This window comes from Lithobates pipiens, unplaced genomic scaffold (assembly GCF_037356315.1).
Source record: "Lithobates pipiens isolate NorthernLeopardFrog02 unplaced genomic scaffold, aLitPip1_a1.2 Scaffold_19, whole genome shotgun sequence".
Lineage (NCBI taxonomy): Eukaryota > Metazoa > Chordata > Amphibia > Anura > Ranidae > Lithobates > Lithobates pipiens.
Genome location: NW_027507764.1, coordinates 578,721,753 through 578,738,513, shown reverse-complemented (window position 1 = coordinate 578,738,513; position 16,761 = coordinate 578,721,753). Strand labels below are relative to the sequence as shown.

At 46.1% G+C, this 16,761-nt stretch overlaps 1 protein-coding gene across 8 annotated transcripts in view; it reads left to right on the top strand.

The window, feature by feature from the left end:
* LOC143997685 (cytochrome P450 2C3-like) overlaps positions 1 to 16,761 on the top strand; it is a 145,587-nt gene that overhangs the window by 116,119 nt on the left and 12,707 nt on the right. For all 8 annotated transcript variants that reach the window (XM_077493442.1, XM_077493441.1, XM_077493440.1 and 5 more), the window contains 4 exons: positions 2,982 to 3,142; positions 13,416 to 13,589; positions 14,614 to 14,755; positions 16,168 to 16,355. In XM_077493442.1, coding sequence (XP_077349568.1) covers positions 2,982 to 3,142; positions 13,416 to 13,589; positions 14,614 to 14,755; positions 16,168 to 16,355 — 665 coding nt within the window. The remainder of the gene's footprint in view (positions 1 to 2,981; positions 3,143 to 13,415; positions 13,590 to 14,613; positions 14,756 to 16,167; positions 16,356 to 16,761) is intronic.

Below are 16,761 nucleotides of genomic sequence, written 5' to 3'. Positions count from 1 at the left end.
TGGACTCCAGAGAGAGAGCTATCATTTTGCCCCCCGGAACAAATCATTAGTAAGACCTCATATGCAATATGCAGTTCAGTTTTGGGCTCCAGTTCTCAAAAAGGATATCAGGGAACTGGAGAAAGTGCAGAGAAGGGCAACCAAACTGATAAGAGGCATGGAGGAGCTCAGCTATGAGGAAAGATTAGAGGAACTGAATTTATTCTCTATTGAGAAGAGAAGATTAAGGGGGATATGATCAACATGTATAAATACATATTTGGTCCATATAGTGAACTTGGTGTTGAGTTATTCACTTTAAGGTCATCACAGAGGACAAGGGCCATAGCCGAATGAAGGCTACAGCGCGGTCAGATAACTCTGGGAGAGAGTGCAATGTCCATGACTGTCGGGTCTTCCAGACCTGGCACATCATGGATTGGGGTAAAGGGCCAATGACCGCAGCCCCTTACCACATGATCACTCCGTCCAATGAGAGAGTTATCAGTTATCAACAAACCGGAGCATGTCCGGTTCAGCTCCATCCATCCTCATTCATGGCCACCCATCCATCTTCATTCATGCTCATCCATCCCCATCCATGGCTCATTCATGCTCATCCATGGCTCATCCATCCCCATTCGTGGTTCATTCATGCTCATCCATGGCTCATTCAAGCTCATCCATCCCCATCTATGGCTCATCCATGGCTCATTGATGCACATCCCTGCCACATCCGTGCTCGTCCGTGCCACATCCGTGCTCGTCCGTGCCACATCCGTGCTCGTCCGTGCCACATCAGTGCTCGTCCGTGCCACATCAGTGCACATCCCTGGCATATCAGTGCTCGTCCGTGCCACATCAGTGCACATTCCTGGCATATCAGTGCTCGTCCGTGGCACATCAGTGCTCGTCCGTGGCACATCAGTGCTCGTCCGTGGCACATCAGTGCACATCCCTGGCACATCAGTGCTCGTCCGTGGCACATCAGTGCTCGTCCGTGGCACATCAGTGCTCGTCCGTGGCACATCAGTGCTCGTCTGTGGCACATCCATGCCACTTCAGTGATCATCCCTGCAACATCCATGCCACTACAGTGGCCATCAGTGCTACTACAGTGCCTCCCAAAATTGTAATAGGTAGCCAAATTAGATTTGAAATGTGTGTCCCCTATAGGGGGAGGGTGGTGAACGGATAGAGATTTTTTTTTCTCTTTTTTTTTTTTTTTGCATACTCCTTGCCGCTTCTAGCCCTCCTCTTTGGGGGACTCTGGACGCTCTTCGTTCCTGCACTCCTCCCGACCCCTTGGAGTGTCTTTCTCTATCCCGCCTTGTGGTTCTTTAATTAATAGAATGCCTACATAACTAATGATTAGGTGGTGTGGGTGAAGGGAGGTGGGTGAGGGTTGGGAGGGAGGGAATGGGTAGGTAAAATAACAGTATTATGTACTGTAAGATATTACACAATATTTTATGTTGATGTACCTCTTTGTGTTACTTGTGTAATAACAATATAACAAATAAATAAAAAATATGTATGTCCCTAGAACACCTGACGGTGCCCCCTGCATGTTGGGCCTCTTCATGTGGCCAGGCTGTGTAAAAGTCTCACACATGTGGTATCATCATACTCAGGAGTAGCAGAATATATTTCGGGGTGTCATTTTTGCTATGTACATGCTATGTGTTAGAAATATCTTATAAATTGACAACTTTTTGTAAAAAACAAAATGCGTTTTCATTTTCAAAAACGTGTAGAAAAAACTATATGTTGGGGTCTTTACTTTCCCAAATGGGGTCATTTTATGGGCGTTTCCATTTTGCTGGTGCTCCAGGGCCTTCAAAAGTGTAAGAGGAAGTCAAGAAATTAAATGTGTAATTTATGCTCCTAGAACACCTGATGTGCTCCCTGCATGTTGGGTCTCCATATCTGGCCAGGCTGTGTAAAAGTCTCACACATGTGGTATTGCCATACTCAGGAGGAGTAGCAGAATATATTTTGGGGTGTAGTAGTTGCAAGTATGCATATGCTGTGTGTGAGAAATAACTTGTGAAAATTTTGTGAAAAAAAGAAAAATCTTCATTTTGCAAAGAATTGTGGGAAAAGATTAAAAACTGCATAAAAACAAGTCATGCCTCTTACTAAATACCTTGGACTGTCTACTTTTCAAAAATGTGTCATTTGGGGAATATTTGTACTTCCCTGACACTTCAGGGCCCCAAAAAAATGAGATAGGCTATCAGTACATCAGGTGTGATCAATTTTCAGTGATTGGCACCATAGCTTGTTGACTCTATAACTTTCACACAGACCAAATAATATACACTTATTCTGGTTATTTTGTACGAAAGATATGTAGCAGTATAAATGTTGGCCAAAATTTATAAAGAAAAAATACTAATTTGCTAAATTTTATAACCAAAATTAAAATTTCATTTTATTTTCAAAATTGTAGGTCTGTTTTCATTTATAGTGCAGAAAATAAAAAGCTCAGTGGTGATTAAATACCATAAAAATAAAGCTCTATTTGTGTGGAAAAAAAAGCACAACAATTTCATTTGGGTCCAGTGTTACATGACTGAGTAATTGTCATTCAAAATGTGAGATCACCGAAAGCTGAAAACTGGTCTGGTTAGGAAGGGGGTTTAAGTGCCCAGTAGGCAAGTGGTTAAGAAAGGTCTGGATTATTTCCTAAATGTACATAATATAACTGGATACTAATATTTTATAGCCAAAGTTGATCCAGGGAATAGCCGATTGCCTCTTAGGGGATCAGGAAGAATTTTTTACCCCCTGCTGGAGCAAATTGAGTCATGCTTTATTCATTTTTTTTTTTTGCCTTGCTCTGGATCAACTGTGGGCATAGGCTTGGGTGTGTATGTGATTATACTATATTATTTTTAATTTTTCTTTCCTTTTATTGGTTGAACTAGATGGACTTGTGTCTCTTTTATCAACAAACTACCTAAATAACTATATCATTTTTTTAAAATATTTTTTAGGAAAAACATTTAATCCCCTAGAGATCCTGGCCTGTGCAGTTGGGAATATTATGAGCTCTGTGTTATTCGGGGAACATTTTGACTATAAAGACCCAAAGTTACATGAGCTGATGGCCTCCACCAGCCGACACATTCGAAGCAGTTTGTGCACATCTCATATGGTAGGTTATCATTGACAGGATTTATCATCCTTATTATAGGAAAATTGTCAAGGTGAAATAGTGGATGATGAGTTGGGCACACTGTTTGCTATTTGATCTTTCCAAATTCCAGAGACCTGATAACTTCTTGTGCTCTCTGCTTGTGCTGTCTGTGTAGCGGTACCCCCCCCCCCCCCCGTAGGGGCTGGTGGTAATTGTAGTCCGTCTATCACCCTGCACAGCCAAGCACACAATTTTCAGTCCCTCTGTCATGTACCAGGTGTGACCAGAACTGCGTGGTTAAGTGAAAATATAAATGATTTATTAAAGTAAGTGAATAAGTACAACCACCTCCAATATAACACTATGCAATAACCAACCAACAGACAGGGACCCACAAATAACAAGACTGATAAGTACAATAAATGGGAAATACCAGTGTCATTAGCAACAGCCAGGCCAGGGTCATACACAGCAGATCAGCAGATGGACGGCGGATGTTCCAGAAACATAAGCATAAGCCAGGCCAAGGTCCTACACAGAGATGAGCAGATGGGGAAAGGAACACAGGGCAGGGAGAGGATGGACGGATCAGACTGTAAGGCAGGGATGTAAGGTAACAGGTGGGACAGGATAGGGATTAGGACAGGGAGAGAGGATCAAACACATGGGTCACAGGTACAGGGCACAGGAACAGGTTCAGGATCAGATCACACGCTAGCAGGTCAGGGCGCAAGGATGAAACAAAGGCAAACATGTGAGTGTTTGCCAGGTATTTATATGCCTGTAATTGGCCTCAAGTGACACCTGATTGTAGGAGGTGCTTTCTGCTCCACACTTCCAGGATCCATCCGCTGGTGGCCGCCAGTATTGCGGCTCAAAGAAGACATAACATCAGCAGGGAAAGCTCTCCTGACAGTTCCAAACTGCCAGGAGACACCTGCTGGTGGATCTCAGTACTGCACGCCAAATGACAGATATTACCAGTGGATGGAACTTTTCCTGACACCCTCTCAGACAGAAAACAGTCCATGCACTTTGTTTTGTATTTTTATTGAGGGGATTAAACTTGGATGGGAATAGGGTAGTTATGAGATTCCCAGTTGATTTCAGAAATTCAGGGATTGAGGAACTATATACACCTCCTGTGTATATACATAACTTCCTCCAGCACAACTCGACTCTTGCTCTCATTCTCCAGACCTGACTCCTGAGCTCACTTTCCAGCACTTTACTTAGCTCTTGAACTCATTCTCCAGGACCAGCTAGCACTGATGTGCAGGCCTGACACTAACTTGGTCAGAACCAAAGCAAATGCCCTTTGCAGGCAGGGACCGTGGGCCTCTATGGTGTAGCAAAAATGAAGGTAGTCCCAATGCTAGCTGTCCACGTGGCTACTGCTCCCAGTACTACCTCTTCAGGCCCTGCCAGCCCTCCCGGCTGCAGTTGCCTCTCTCCACTGCCCGTGCCAGCACAGTCAATGCCACTGGCTCTGCACCTGTCCCAGACTGCAATCTCCCAATCCTCTTAGGCATGCCTTCCCAGTCCTTCCCAACTGTGTGTCACTTGCCAGCCTTCTTGGCTGCAACCTGTTGTTCCTCCTTGGAGACTTTGCTTGACAGTTCTCTCCTGCTCTCCTCTCCTTGCTCCAGGACACCTCTGTGTGTTTTGAAGGGTCCTGTCCACACCCAAGCCCCAGGCCCAAGGTCACCCCCCCAGACTCAGGAGCTCCCTCGAAAGCCACAGCAGCCTAGCACTCCATCTCCAGCTTTCAGCCGAACAACTCCTCCCCAGCTGGGCTGACCCTGAGTATTTAAAGAGGCCTGGCCCCTGCCAATCCAGACTGAGGATTGGTCAGGGCTCCTCAAAATAACCCAGGCTGCTCCACCTCTCCTCTCCTCTTCTTTCCAGAACTTTCCACTACATTCTGGAAAGAAGTGGGAGATCTCAGTGATGATGCATGCGAGTCACCAGCTCTGCCTGAGTCACTCAACCCTGACCCAGAAGAAAAACACACAGGCTTGGCTGCCAGCCAAACTTGACAACTTACCTACACTAGCAAAAATGCTGTCTCTCTCTAGCACACTAACTAGAGGGTGCTACATCTGTTATCTGTTAGCAAATCTCCCAGTCTTCTCTGTAGACTATACAAGACTGTAGTATTAAGAGTAGATGGGTTAGATGATCCTTAGTCCTAACACACTTCCTGTTCTAGGGTGACAACACTGCTCCCCCATACTGTAGAAACATTGCCATTTGCAAACATCAGGAAGGTTGTAAAATGTGTATGCTGCTGCTGCTCCAGGTGGGTCCACCACACAGTCCCTTTTTGCCTCCTGTGTATCCAGGTGCAAGAACCGCTCATCCAGCCATATGGAACAAGTACAATAGGATCCAAAGGGCTGCACATTTTAATAATCTTCAAATCACCATATACAGCAAACATAGACACCGTGGGAGCACTTGCGCTGCTAGCACTTATTCATGAACAGGAAGGTTGTTAGTGGCTGGATCACCAGAAGAAAAAAGATTCACCCTCTCAGTTTGCCCTGCTGACACCAGGACAGAAATAGAAGGGAAATTGTATTGTGGTGACTAGTGATGGACGAACTTCCGACGGGACGTTTCGCGAACGCGGCCGATAGTTCGTGAACCGGAACGTTCGCGGCGGGCCCCATTGACTTCAATGGGAGGCGAACTTCGCAAACCTATAGGTCAAATTTGCAGCCACAAAATAATTATTAGCTGTGCAAACATAGTCCCACCATATGGCCAATGACATAACACATGTATGAGGTAAATCTGGGATCGACAACTACAAGCATTCTTTTTTTATATGGGAAATTGTTGTGACAATTCAGGACTGTGGAGCGCATAAACGCAATGGAGGAGAGGGAAGGTCAGGGACCAGGGTAGGCAAAGAAGAGGGTGCAGGAGATGATCACCAGCAGCGTGACATACAGCAATGACACCTGCACCGTGATAGTCATCTGACAACAGCACCGTGATAGAGAGCACTGACATCAGCAGCGTGACATAAAGCACTCACACCAGTACCGTGATATACAGCACTGACAGCAGCACCGTGATAGAGAGCACTGACATCAGCAGCGTGTCATAAAACACTCACACCAGCACCGTGATATACAGCACTGACAGCAGCACCGTGATAGAGAGCACTGACATCAGCACCGTGATATACAGCACTGACACCTGCACCGCAAGCAGCCCCAGGAGGAAGTCAGCATAGCACAGGGATGGTGGGAGCCCCTCATAATGAGCATAGCACAGGGATGGTGGGAGCCCCTCATAATAAGCAGCCCCAGGAGGATGTCAGCATAGCACAGGGATGGTGGGAGCCCCTCATAATAAGCAGCCCCAGGAGTAAGTCAGCACAGCACAGGGATGGTGGGAGCCCCTCATAATGAGCATAGCACAGGGATGGTGGAAGCACCTCAAAATATGCACAGCAGAGGTACAGCCCCAGGAGGATGTCAGCACAGCACAGGGATGGTGGGAGCCCCTCATAATAAGCAGCCCCAGTAGAAATATGACACCGCTCAACCTCTTCAAAGAGGAGGGTACGAGCCAAATGAAGAAAGAAGGTCTGTGTGCTTGATTAAAAAAATTGTTTATAGACATATACATGGTCTACTGGTCACATGTGTTGAATTCCTCCGAGATCCATGCCTCATTAATTTTTAGAAATGTGAGGTAGTTAACACTGTCATGAGCTAGGCGAGTACGCTTATCGGTCACGATCCCCTCTGCTGCGCTGAACGTCCTTTTGGACAGGACACTGGATGAGGGGCAAGCCAACAGTTCCATTGCAAATTGGGCAAGCTCTGGCCAGAGGTCAAGCCTGCCCACCCAGTAGTCCAGGGGTTCATCACTCCTCAGAGCGTCCACATCGGCCGTTAACCCAATGTAGTCGGACACCTGGCGGTCTAGGCGTTCCCTGATGCTGGATCCGGATGACACCTGTCGATGGGTCGGCTGAAAGAATGACCTCATGTCCGAAGTCACCAACACATCTTCAAACCAGCCTCTTCTTGCAGGCGCTGTTGGATTGGTACCCGCAACTCCTTCTCTGGGAGTGGGAATTGCTCCTCTGCCAGCGCACGCAAAAGCAGAATGCAGCATTTCTCGAAGCAAGGCCTGGAAGTGCTGCATTCTGACAGCCCTCTGCAACGGTGGTAACATTTCCGCTATTTTGTGTTTGTACCGGGGGTCTAAGTACGTTGCCACCCAGTACTGGTCCTTGACCCTTATGCTTTTTATACGGGGGTCCCTATTAAAACACTGGAGCATGAAGGCCCCCATTTGCACTAAAGTGGAAGCGGTGTGGTGGCCTGGCTCCTGCTCATCATCCAGGATAATGTCGTCCTCTTCATTCTCCTCTCCCCATCCACGCACAACAGGGATCCCAGAAAGGTTTAAAGCATGCTCTTCTTGCTCCTCCTCATCCGCCCCGGCACCATCCTCCTCTGACTCCTCTTCAGACTCCTGTTGTTGACTTGTCTCAGAGTAGCCCCCCTGGGAATTCATCCAGCATTGCGACTTCCTCATCTTACCGCTCCTGCTCCTCCACAGCTTGATCAATGACACGACGGAATGCACGCTCCATAAAGAAGGCATAAGGTACCATGTCACTGATGGCGCCATGGCTGCGACTGACCAGTTTGGTGATCTCCTCAAATGGCCGCAGAAGTCTGCATGCGTCGCATGAGCAGCCACTGGCGCAGTGAAAAAAAACCCAGCTCCCCAGAACCGGTTCTGCCGCAGAGTTCATACAGGTATACGTTAACTGCACGTTTCTGCTGGAGCAGCCTATCAAGCATATAGAAGGTTGAGTTCCATCGCGTCGGGCAATCGCAAATAAGACGTCTGACCGGCAGATTGTGTCGCCGCTGAATGTCAGCAAGGCGAGCCATGGCCGTGTAAGATCTTCTGAAATGGGCCGAGATTTTCCTTGCCTGCTGCAAGATGTCCTGGACCCCAGGGTATTTGACAAGGAATCGCTGCACGACCAAGTTTAAGACGTGTGCCATGCATGGCACGTGCGTGATTTTGCCCTGTTTCAATGCACTAAGCAGATTGGCACCGTTGTCGCACACCACTTTACCAACTGTCAAATTGAGCGGTGTTAGCCACTGATCTGCCTGTGAACGCAAAGCTGAAAGGAGTGCCAGGCCAGTGTGGCTCTTGGCTTCCAGGCACAACAGACGCAGCACGGCATGGCAACGTCTCACCTGGCATGTGGAATAGGTTCTGGGGAGCTTGGGCGGCGCAGCGGAAGTGACGCTAGCAGCGGAAAAGGAGGAGTCAGCTGAGGAGGAGAGGGAGGAGGATGGAGGAGGAGGAGAAGAAGAGTCAGGCCTGCATGCAATCCATGGCGGTAAAACCAAATCTACACGGGTGCCACGGGTTACATGCTTGACGGCCGTCAGAAGGTTCACCCAGTGGGCAGTAAAAGTGATATACCTTCCCTGCCCGTGTTTGCTAGACCACGTGTCTGTGGTCAGATGTATCTTGGCACCGACACTGTGTGCCAGAGATACATTCACTTGCCGCTGAACATGGCCATATAGCTCTGGGATGCCCTTCTCTGAGAAATACTTCCTTCCTGGGACCTTCCATTGTGGTGTTCCAATGGCCACAAATTTGCGAAAGGCCTCCGAGTCCACCAGTTTATATGGCAGTAGTTGGCGGGCTATGAGTTCTGACAAGCCAGCCGTCAACCGTTGGGCAAGAGGGTTATCCGACGTCATCATTTTTTTACGCTCGAACATTAGGCCAACGGAAGCCTGCCTTTTTGCAGAAAAACGTGAGCTTGGCATGATGGAAGGTGGAGTGGAGGACAATTGTGAGGAGAGAGGAGAAGGAGAAGTAGAAGACGAGGCTGGACGGTGAGAGCCTGCAGTGTGGCTTTGTGTGTTCCGTTGCTCCCACTCGGCTCGGTGATGGCTGCCCATGTGCCTTCTTAAGGCGGTCGTCCCTAGATGAGTGTTGGGCTTACCGCGACTAATGCGTTGACTGCAAAGATTACAGATGGCAACGCTATTGTCAGCAGCGGACACGTTAAAAAAAGCCCACACTGCGGAGCCATGTGCTGGTGTCCTGGGAGCGCGAGATGTGACCGTACATGGTCGAAGACTCGCTCCTGATACATTTTCAGTCTGCTTTGTCCCTCCTGTGCAATGTAAGTTATTCCTGCTTCTCCTCCCTATCTGCTGGTCCATATCTCCCTCTGAACTCCCCTCCTCTTCCTCTCTTGTGGGCACCCACGTGACATCACTAGACCCGTCATCATCAACGTCACCTTCCCCACCGCTATAAGTAGAGATCTCGGAGTAGGCAGCAACACCGGGGACCAACCTCCTCCTTGGCTGATCTGGGTACTGTCGTCAGACTGCTGAGTAGTGGTTGTTGCTACCTCCTCTTCCTGATCTAATACCAAGAGTGGCTGCGCACCAGAAATGTCTTGATATGGATCGAAAAATAATTCCTGTGACTCAAGCGGAAGGTATGTGGTGGTGGTGTTGTTGGTGGTAGTGTCTTTGGGGGTGCACATAGCAGAGAGTGAAGAAGAGGGTGCAGATCGAGAGGATGAGGAGGGTGCAGAAGAGTAAGGCTGAGTGAGCCACTCAACCAAGTCTGGTGCGTCCTTTAAAGTAATTGAATGCACCTTCTGCAACTTCCCACTTTGGCTCAAGGCTGTTGCTCCTGTCCTACCCCTACCACCCCCGCGGAAGGGCCTGCCTCTTCCTCTGCCTGTCATTTTTTAAATGACCCTGTGACAAAACTCTCAGTCCCTATACTGATGGACTGCTGCAGTATAGGGCAGCGGTCAGCAGTAGTGCACCTCAACCCTATGTATTGTGGACCGATACCAGTCCTTATAGAATAGCAGACTGTACCTCACTCAACCCTATGTACTGTAGCACCCTAGACCAAGTTACCAGTCCTTATAAGGACCTTTGTGGACCAAGTAGGTTGTGTGTGAGTGATTAGCAGACTGTACGTCAGTCCCTATACTGATGGACTGCTGCAGTATAGGGCAGCGGTCAGCAGTAGTGCACCACAACCCTATGTATTGTGGACCGATACCAGTCCTTATAGAATAGCAGACTGTACCTCACTCAACCCTATGTACTGTAGCACCCTAGACAGACCAAGTTACCAGTCCTGATAAAGAGCTTTGTGGAACAAGTGAGTTGTGACTGATTAGCAGACTGCAGCAGAAGGACAGCAGTCAAGTATAATATTCTTTCTATATTTGGAAGAAAGAATATTATACGTGTACAAGCCTATTACCATACCACTGATACCAGTCCTGAAAAGAAGCTTTGTGGAACTAATAGTAACAGCTACTGTTTAAACTGACCCTCACTGCCTGACACACTGCTTCCTGCCTGTCCCTATATAAACTGGCAAAACAGAGGCTGCTGGAACAATAACTGGTTACTGGAATAGCACTTTTGTGGACCTGATAGTAACAGCTAATGATGATGACTAATCTGGCTGTCCCTACAGCAGCACACAGCGTCCTGTCCCTTTCTCTAAACTGACAAAAGACACTCAGGCTGCTGCAACAATCAGTAGCACAGCAAACCTATATACACCTAACACCTATACCAGTCCTGAAAATAACTTTTGTGTAGCAAATAGCTAGCGATTTATCTCTCCCTGCTCCACACAGCAACCTCTCCTTATAGTGACAGAAGAAAGAATGTAAAATGGCCGCCGGATCGGGTGTATTTATAAGTTAGGGGGAATGTCCAAGTGTCCATGTGCTGTAATGTCTCAATTGGCTGTCCTGTACCCCATGATGGATGTGCCATCAGGTCAAAGTTCTTTTACACAGTAAAAACACGGAAGTCCGCCGGGCGAACGGCGCCAATAGTTTGCCGAATGGGCGGACCGCGAACAGCCGAAATTCGCCGCAAAACGACCGCCGGGCGAACTGTTCGGCCATCCCTAGTGGTGACACCTGTCTATGGACTCTGTTACTTTAGGTAGATTTCTGTTCTCTTCTCAATGTGATTACAAGACTACAAGAAGGGATGTCCTTAATAAGACCTTGACATTTTGGCCTTAAATACGAACATAATTTATTTTAGGAATTACACTAAAATGATTCATTAGGTTTAGGGGTTAGATTGAGGCTTATGGTTAGTTTTAGCAATTAATGTGAGGTTAATTGTTAGGTTTAGGGCTTGAAGTGAGTTTAAGGGTTAAGTTGCATGTCTAAAATGGAGGTAAAGGTTAGGTTTTAAGGTTTGAAGTGCAAGTAAGGGATTGGGTTTAGGGTTTGAAATAAGGTTAGGTTTAGGGTTTATGATGATGTTAGTTTTAGGGTTTGAAGTGAAGGTAAGAGTTGGGTTTAAAGTAAGGGATAGATTTAGGGTTTGAAGTGACAGTATTGGTTAGGATTTGGAGTGAGGATAAGGACTTAGTTTAGGGTTTTTGAATGATGGTAAGGGATAGGGTTAGGTTTAGGGTTTGAAGTAAGGGTAAGGGTTAGCTTTAGCGCTTGGAGTGAGGGTAAGGGTTTAGTTTAGGTTTTTGAGTCAAGATAAGGAATAGGGCTAGGTTTAGGGTTTAGCATGCAGTCCACTACAGACACCAAGAGTTTTGGAGGATCACCAGAAATGGACTTTACCTGCAAGGACTATCACCTCACAGATGTATGCCTGGGCAGCCACTCACTTGTAGTTAGTGCTAGGGATTTAAACTCTTCACAATGGACTGTACGACTGAAGTTTTGTTAGTAAAAGTTATATTAACTGTTTTGAGCCTGGTCTGAAGTTATCCAAAGGGGTGCGTGATGATTCTGGCTTATTCCCAGAAGAACCAGGGTCTGGAAGGCACAAGTGGGTATGAAATTACACTACACAGGTAGGTGTTTCAACCAGTCTGATAGTAATGCGGTTGCTAAGAGTAAAGATGTAAAAGTCCAAGTCGCAAAGCAATCGGTCATTAGGCGTGGTACCTGGGAGGGTGGCAGGTCCTCCAGTAACAAAGGGGGGTCATTGCCTTGGCTCCCTCCTGAGTGGCCTGTCTCTCATAGCAACCAGTAGCAGGCCAGCACTATGGAGATCCATGACCTATCCCTGAAGTATGGAAGTGAAGAAGTTAACATGGAGCATGTATGAGGTCCACATTATCTGCTTGGCGGGACCCCATTCTGTTACTGGGTGGATGTAAGAGAGGTATGCTGGACTGATGGAGTGGGAACAGGCTCATCAGTCTTACTGCAACAACTATTACAGTGTGTTACAGTGGGTAGTGTTATGGGACGCCACGTTTCAGAGGAACTCCTGTATTTCTACTGTCCACAGTGATGGCTCATTGGAGTCGGGGGAACTGCCTTAATATTAGACTTTTCACATGACCACAGTCTCCACCTGGTCCTGGGCATTGATGAGCACTCTCCACGCATAACGTTAGCCCCACGTGCATGGGCAAAGTGAGGCCCTGCCCACAGGTTAGCTTTTGTGTGTGGAGTAAGGGTAAAGGTTAGCTTTAGGGTTTGGATAAAGTTAGGTGACCATCGTCATTGGAACAGAAAGAATTGGAAAATCTAGTTCTAGTGACATCTGTTTAGGTGATAATTTCCACTCCCTTTTGAATAGATTTTCAAACATGTAAGGAGGTAAGGAGAATTCTCTCTAATAGGGGTCAGACAACAAAAAAAAAACTGACAGGAAGAATAACCCTTCCCTAATTCAAAACTATTCGAGGTTATGGCTACACCAACACCAATTTTAACCTCACTTACTTGTGGGGGGCATTACCCAAGAATTTTTATGCATTTGTAACAATTGTTCTGATACTGTTGCTGTAATTTATACATTTCTTGTATATTTTCCAATAAATGATGTATTTTTTATTAATGGTTTTTGTGATATTGGGTACCGAAATAGTCCCTTGAACTTTGGGTGATTAAGGGTAAACATGTAATTTGTCTGAAATTTAGGATGATGGTACTACCTTTATTTGAAATAATTTTTGAGGCTAAACTCTCCTTATCCCTAATTTAGCAAAATAAAAATAAAAAGTTTTGACTTTAGAAACTGTATACTGTAAAGTGTAACTGCACATTTAGTCAAGTACATTCTATTTAACTCTTCACCCTTTCCCTGGATTTAGACACTATGCAGACATTTAATCTTTGGTACTCTTTGTGAGATTGTTGGATATGTTTACAGAAAAGCCTCTGAGAACACTCCAGAGTTCCACATCAAGACATTCATTGTTTTCTCCCTCTCTTTGCATCGCCACTGGTCAGTTCTGCAATGTCTTCCCGATCCTCCTTAAACTGCCAATTTTGCCAAAGATCCTCTTTAAAGAAAGGACCTACCTGCAGAAATTTTTGCTAAAATACATCGAGGAGCACAAGCGCACATTGAAGCCTGAGGCCCCTCAAGATTTTACTGATCATTTTCTGCTCAAGATGAAAGAGGTGCTTATTCTAAAGATAACCTTTTTATAGTGCTTAGCGTCTTCTCCCTTATTTCCTATTCACTTCCTCTGCTCTACTTCCTCTCCTCTGCTTCTTTCCCTCACTTCTCCCCTACTTCTCTTCTAACTTTTTCTCCCTCTTCTTATTCTCCTCTACCTTCCTTCTCCTCTTCCCCTCCACTATTCCCTGTTTCCTCTTCTCTTCCTCTTCTCTCCTCTACTGCTCTTTACGTCTCTTCTCCATTTTTCTGTCATTCTCTGCACATCTTTTCCTCCTCTCCTCTTCCTCACCTTTTCTATCCTCCCAGTCTAGCTCTCTTCTCCTTTCCCTCACTTCTTCTCTACCCCTCTTCTCTCCCTTTCTTCCCTTCCTCTATTCTGTTTCTTCTTCTGTTCTGTCACTCATCTGCTTCTCATTTCTCCCCTCAATCTCCCTCCCCTTCTCTTCACCTCTCCATTTCTATCCACCAATTCTACCTCTCCTCTCCCTCACTTCTTCTTTCCTCTCACTCTTCTTCTCCTCTCCTCTATTCTATTTCTTTTTATCTTCCGCTTCTCTGCTTCTCCTAACTTCTCCACCTTCCTCTGCTTATCTTTGCTTTTTCCCTTCTTGTCATCTTCCTCTCCTCTCCCTCTCTTCTGCTCCTCCTCTCCCTATCCTCTTCTCTCCCTTTGTTCTCCTATTTATTTTCTCTTTCCCTATTTCGCTCTTTTGGTTTCCTTTTTGTCTTCTCTTCCCTTTCTTTCCTATGTGTCTCCTGTCCAACTCCTTCTCCCTCTCTTCATCCTCTCATTTTCTTCTCTTTTATTCTCTTGGTCTTTTCCCTTCATCTCCTCTTCCTATCCTCCCTCTCATCTGCACATTCAAAGCACACAATTATGTGTAAACTTGAATTAAAAATGTGCTTAAGCTCATGCATGTAAAAAACATTGGGCAGACGTATTAAAGGGCCCTTAATTTCCTTACGGCTGTAGTGTTTATTTTGTGCAGTTATCTGACCATGGTTCTCTCTTTGTCCACTCAGGAGGAGCACGAAGTGGACCCAGATTTCTGTGACTTGAGTCTCCTGAATGTCCTGGTGGGACTGTTGGCAGCGGGTTCTGAGACCACCGCTTCTACCCTGAAATTCTGCCTGGCCTTCATGGCCCACTATCCTGATGTCCAGAGTAAGATCAATAATAGCCTGTGCAGCATGGTCTGTAGAAGAGTTGTTATTCTTGTTACTTGCTGCGGTAGTAGTGATAAGAAATGTACCCAAAATTAACACAGACATTCATATAACACCTGGCAGAACCCATCCATAAGAAAGGTTGGGAAAAGTAAAAGACTTATGCATGCATGGATTGCCCTTCAGTAGAAATTGAGATTCATTCGACTAGGATACATTCTTTTCCAGTCTTATGTCCAGTTTTGTAGATCCTGTGCAGTGGGCACAGTATTGGATGGATTCCTCCTCTTGACTGATAGGAGTGGAACCCATTGTGGTATTCTGCTATTGTAGCCCATCGACTTCAAAGTTCAATGTGTTGTCCATTCTGAGATGCATTTCTGCTCTCCAGTCCATTCTTCTCCTACCTCTCACCAGCAAGGTCTTTCTGTCTGCAGGACTGCCTCACTGGATGTTTTTGGTTTCCTTACCATTATGAGTAAAATCTACACCAACAATACAAACAAACAGCAACTGACCCAACCTATAACTGGCCTCAACAGCAAGGAGCACAAGGAATAAAGAAAAATTCCCAGCTCAACTTACTGACCAGCCTGCAATGAACTGAACTGTCCCGTCTAACAGTTCACATTAAAAACAGGGGTTTAGTTTGGACATATTTGAAAATACATGCATAAGCTGCGGAGGCTATTACCAGGCATCCCAATATTATCAGCCGTCTTAACACTATACATTTGACAGCCTCCATAGTTGGAGCACATATATAATAATGGATGGATTAAGGGCAGGTTTGCCTGGAGGGGCCCACTCCTCCTTAAAGGCACAGGGACGCCCTGGACACCCAGCAGATGGCACAATGGCAGCAAAGGTGTCCAGTGTGCCCTTCCACCAGTTTTAGGTTGGGGCAGTTGTCTTTGGTTTGCACTGTTGGTTATTTGGATGCGGGATTACAGACAGCAATAAAAACCCGACAGGAACTCTAAACTCTCTCCCATCTATCTAAAACTCAATTAAACTATTCGCCTCCAGTTTTACTTTATCTAACGTGCCTAACCTGTTGCTCCATGATTTTATGCATTTCTGTGCTGCTTCATAACTAACTGATTAGATAAATGCATGAATAAGTAGCGGTACAGGTGTTCCTAATAATATTGTGCAACGTAGGCACGTTTATGGCACCCAAAGTCCACTAAATTAGGTAGTGGGAACCACCAAATGCTGCTCTTTTGCACTCTAAAATCATGAGACCATCTCTGGTCAACGCCCACCTTCGCTTTCAGCAAGATTCAGTATTGGTTTGCAGGTGCAGCAGCATTTCTGAAAAATAAGGCTGTCTTCTTAAAGGTTATATATGCTCATTAAACCTCAGCATGTGGAACATCCAAATCTTCTTCTATATTCTCCTTTCAGTGAAGGTCCAGCATGAGATTGATGACCTGTTGCAGTCACAGCGTCTACCTGGGATTGAAGACAGACTACAACTGCCATATACCAATGCAGTAATCCATGAAATACAGAGAGTGTTAGACTTGGCCCCAACTGCTCTCTTCCATGCTGTGACCAAAGACATCCAGTTTCGTGGATACACCCTCCCAAAGGTACCTGACTACAGTGACAAAGAAAGGCGGTGGAAAGCAAGGAGGCATTACATTCTGTGAAGAGAGGTCTCATAGAGAGCAGTTAATAATACACCAATCAACCATGACCTTATGGCCACCCACCTGATATTGAGTAAGTCCCCCTTTTGCCACCAAAACAACCTTGAACCAGCAAGGCATGAACTCCACTAGATAAAACATCACACTGCCTCTGATGGCGTGTCTTCTTCCCATACTGCATCCTGGTACCATCTCTTCCCCAGGTAAGCGACACACATGCACCCGGCCATCCACATGATTTAAAAGAAAACATGATTCATCAGACCAGACAACCTTCTTCCATTGCTTCATTGTTCATTTCTGATGCTCACGTGGCCATTGTAGGTGCTTTTGGCTGTGGACACAG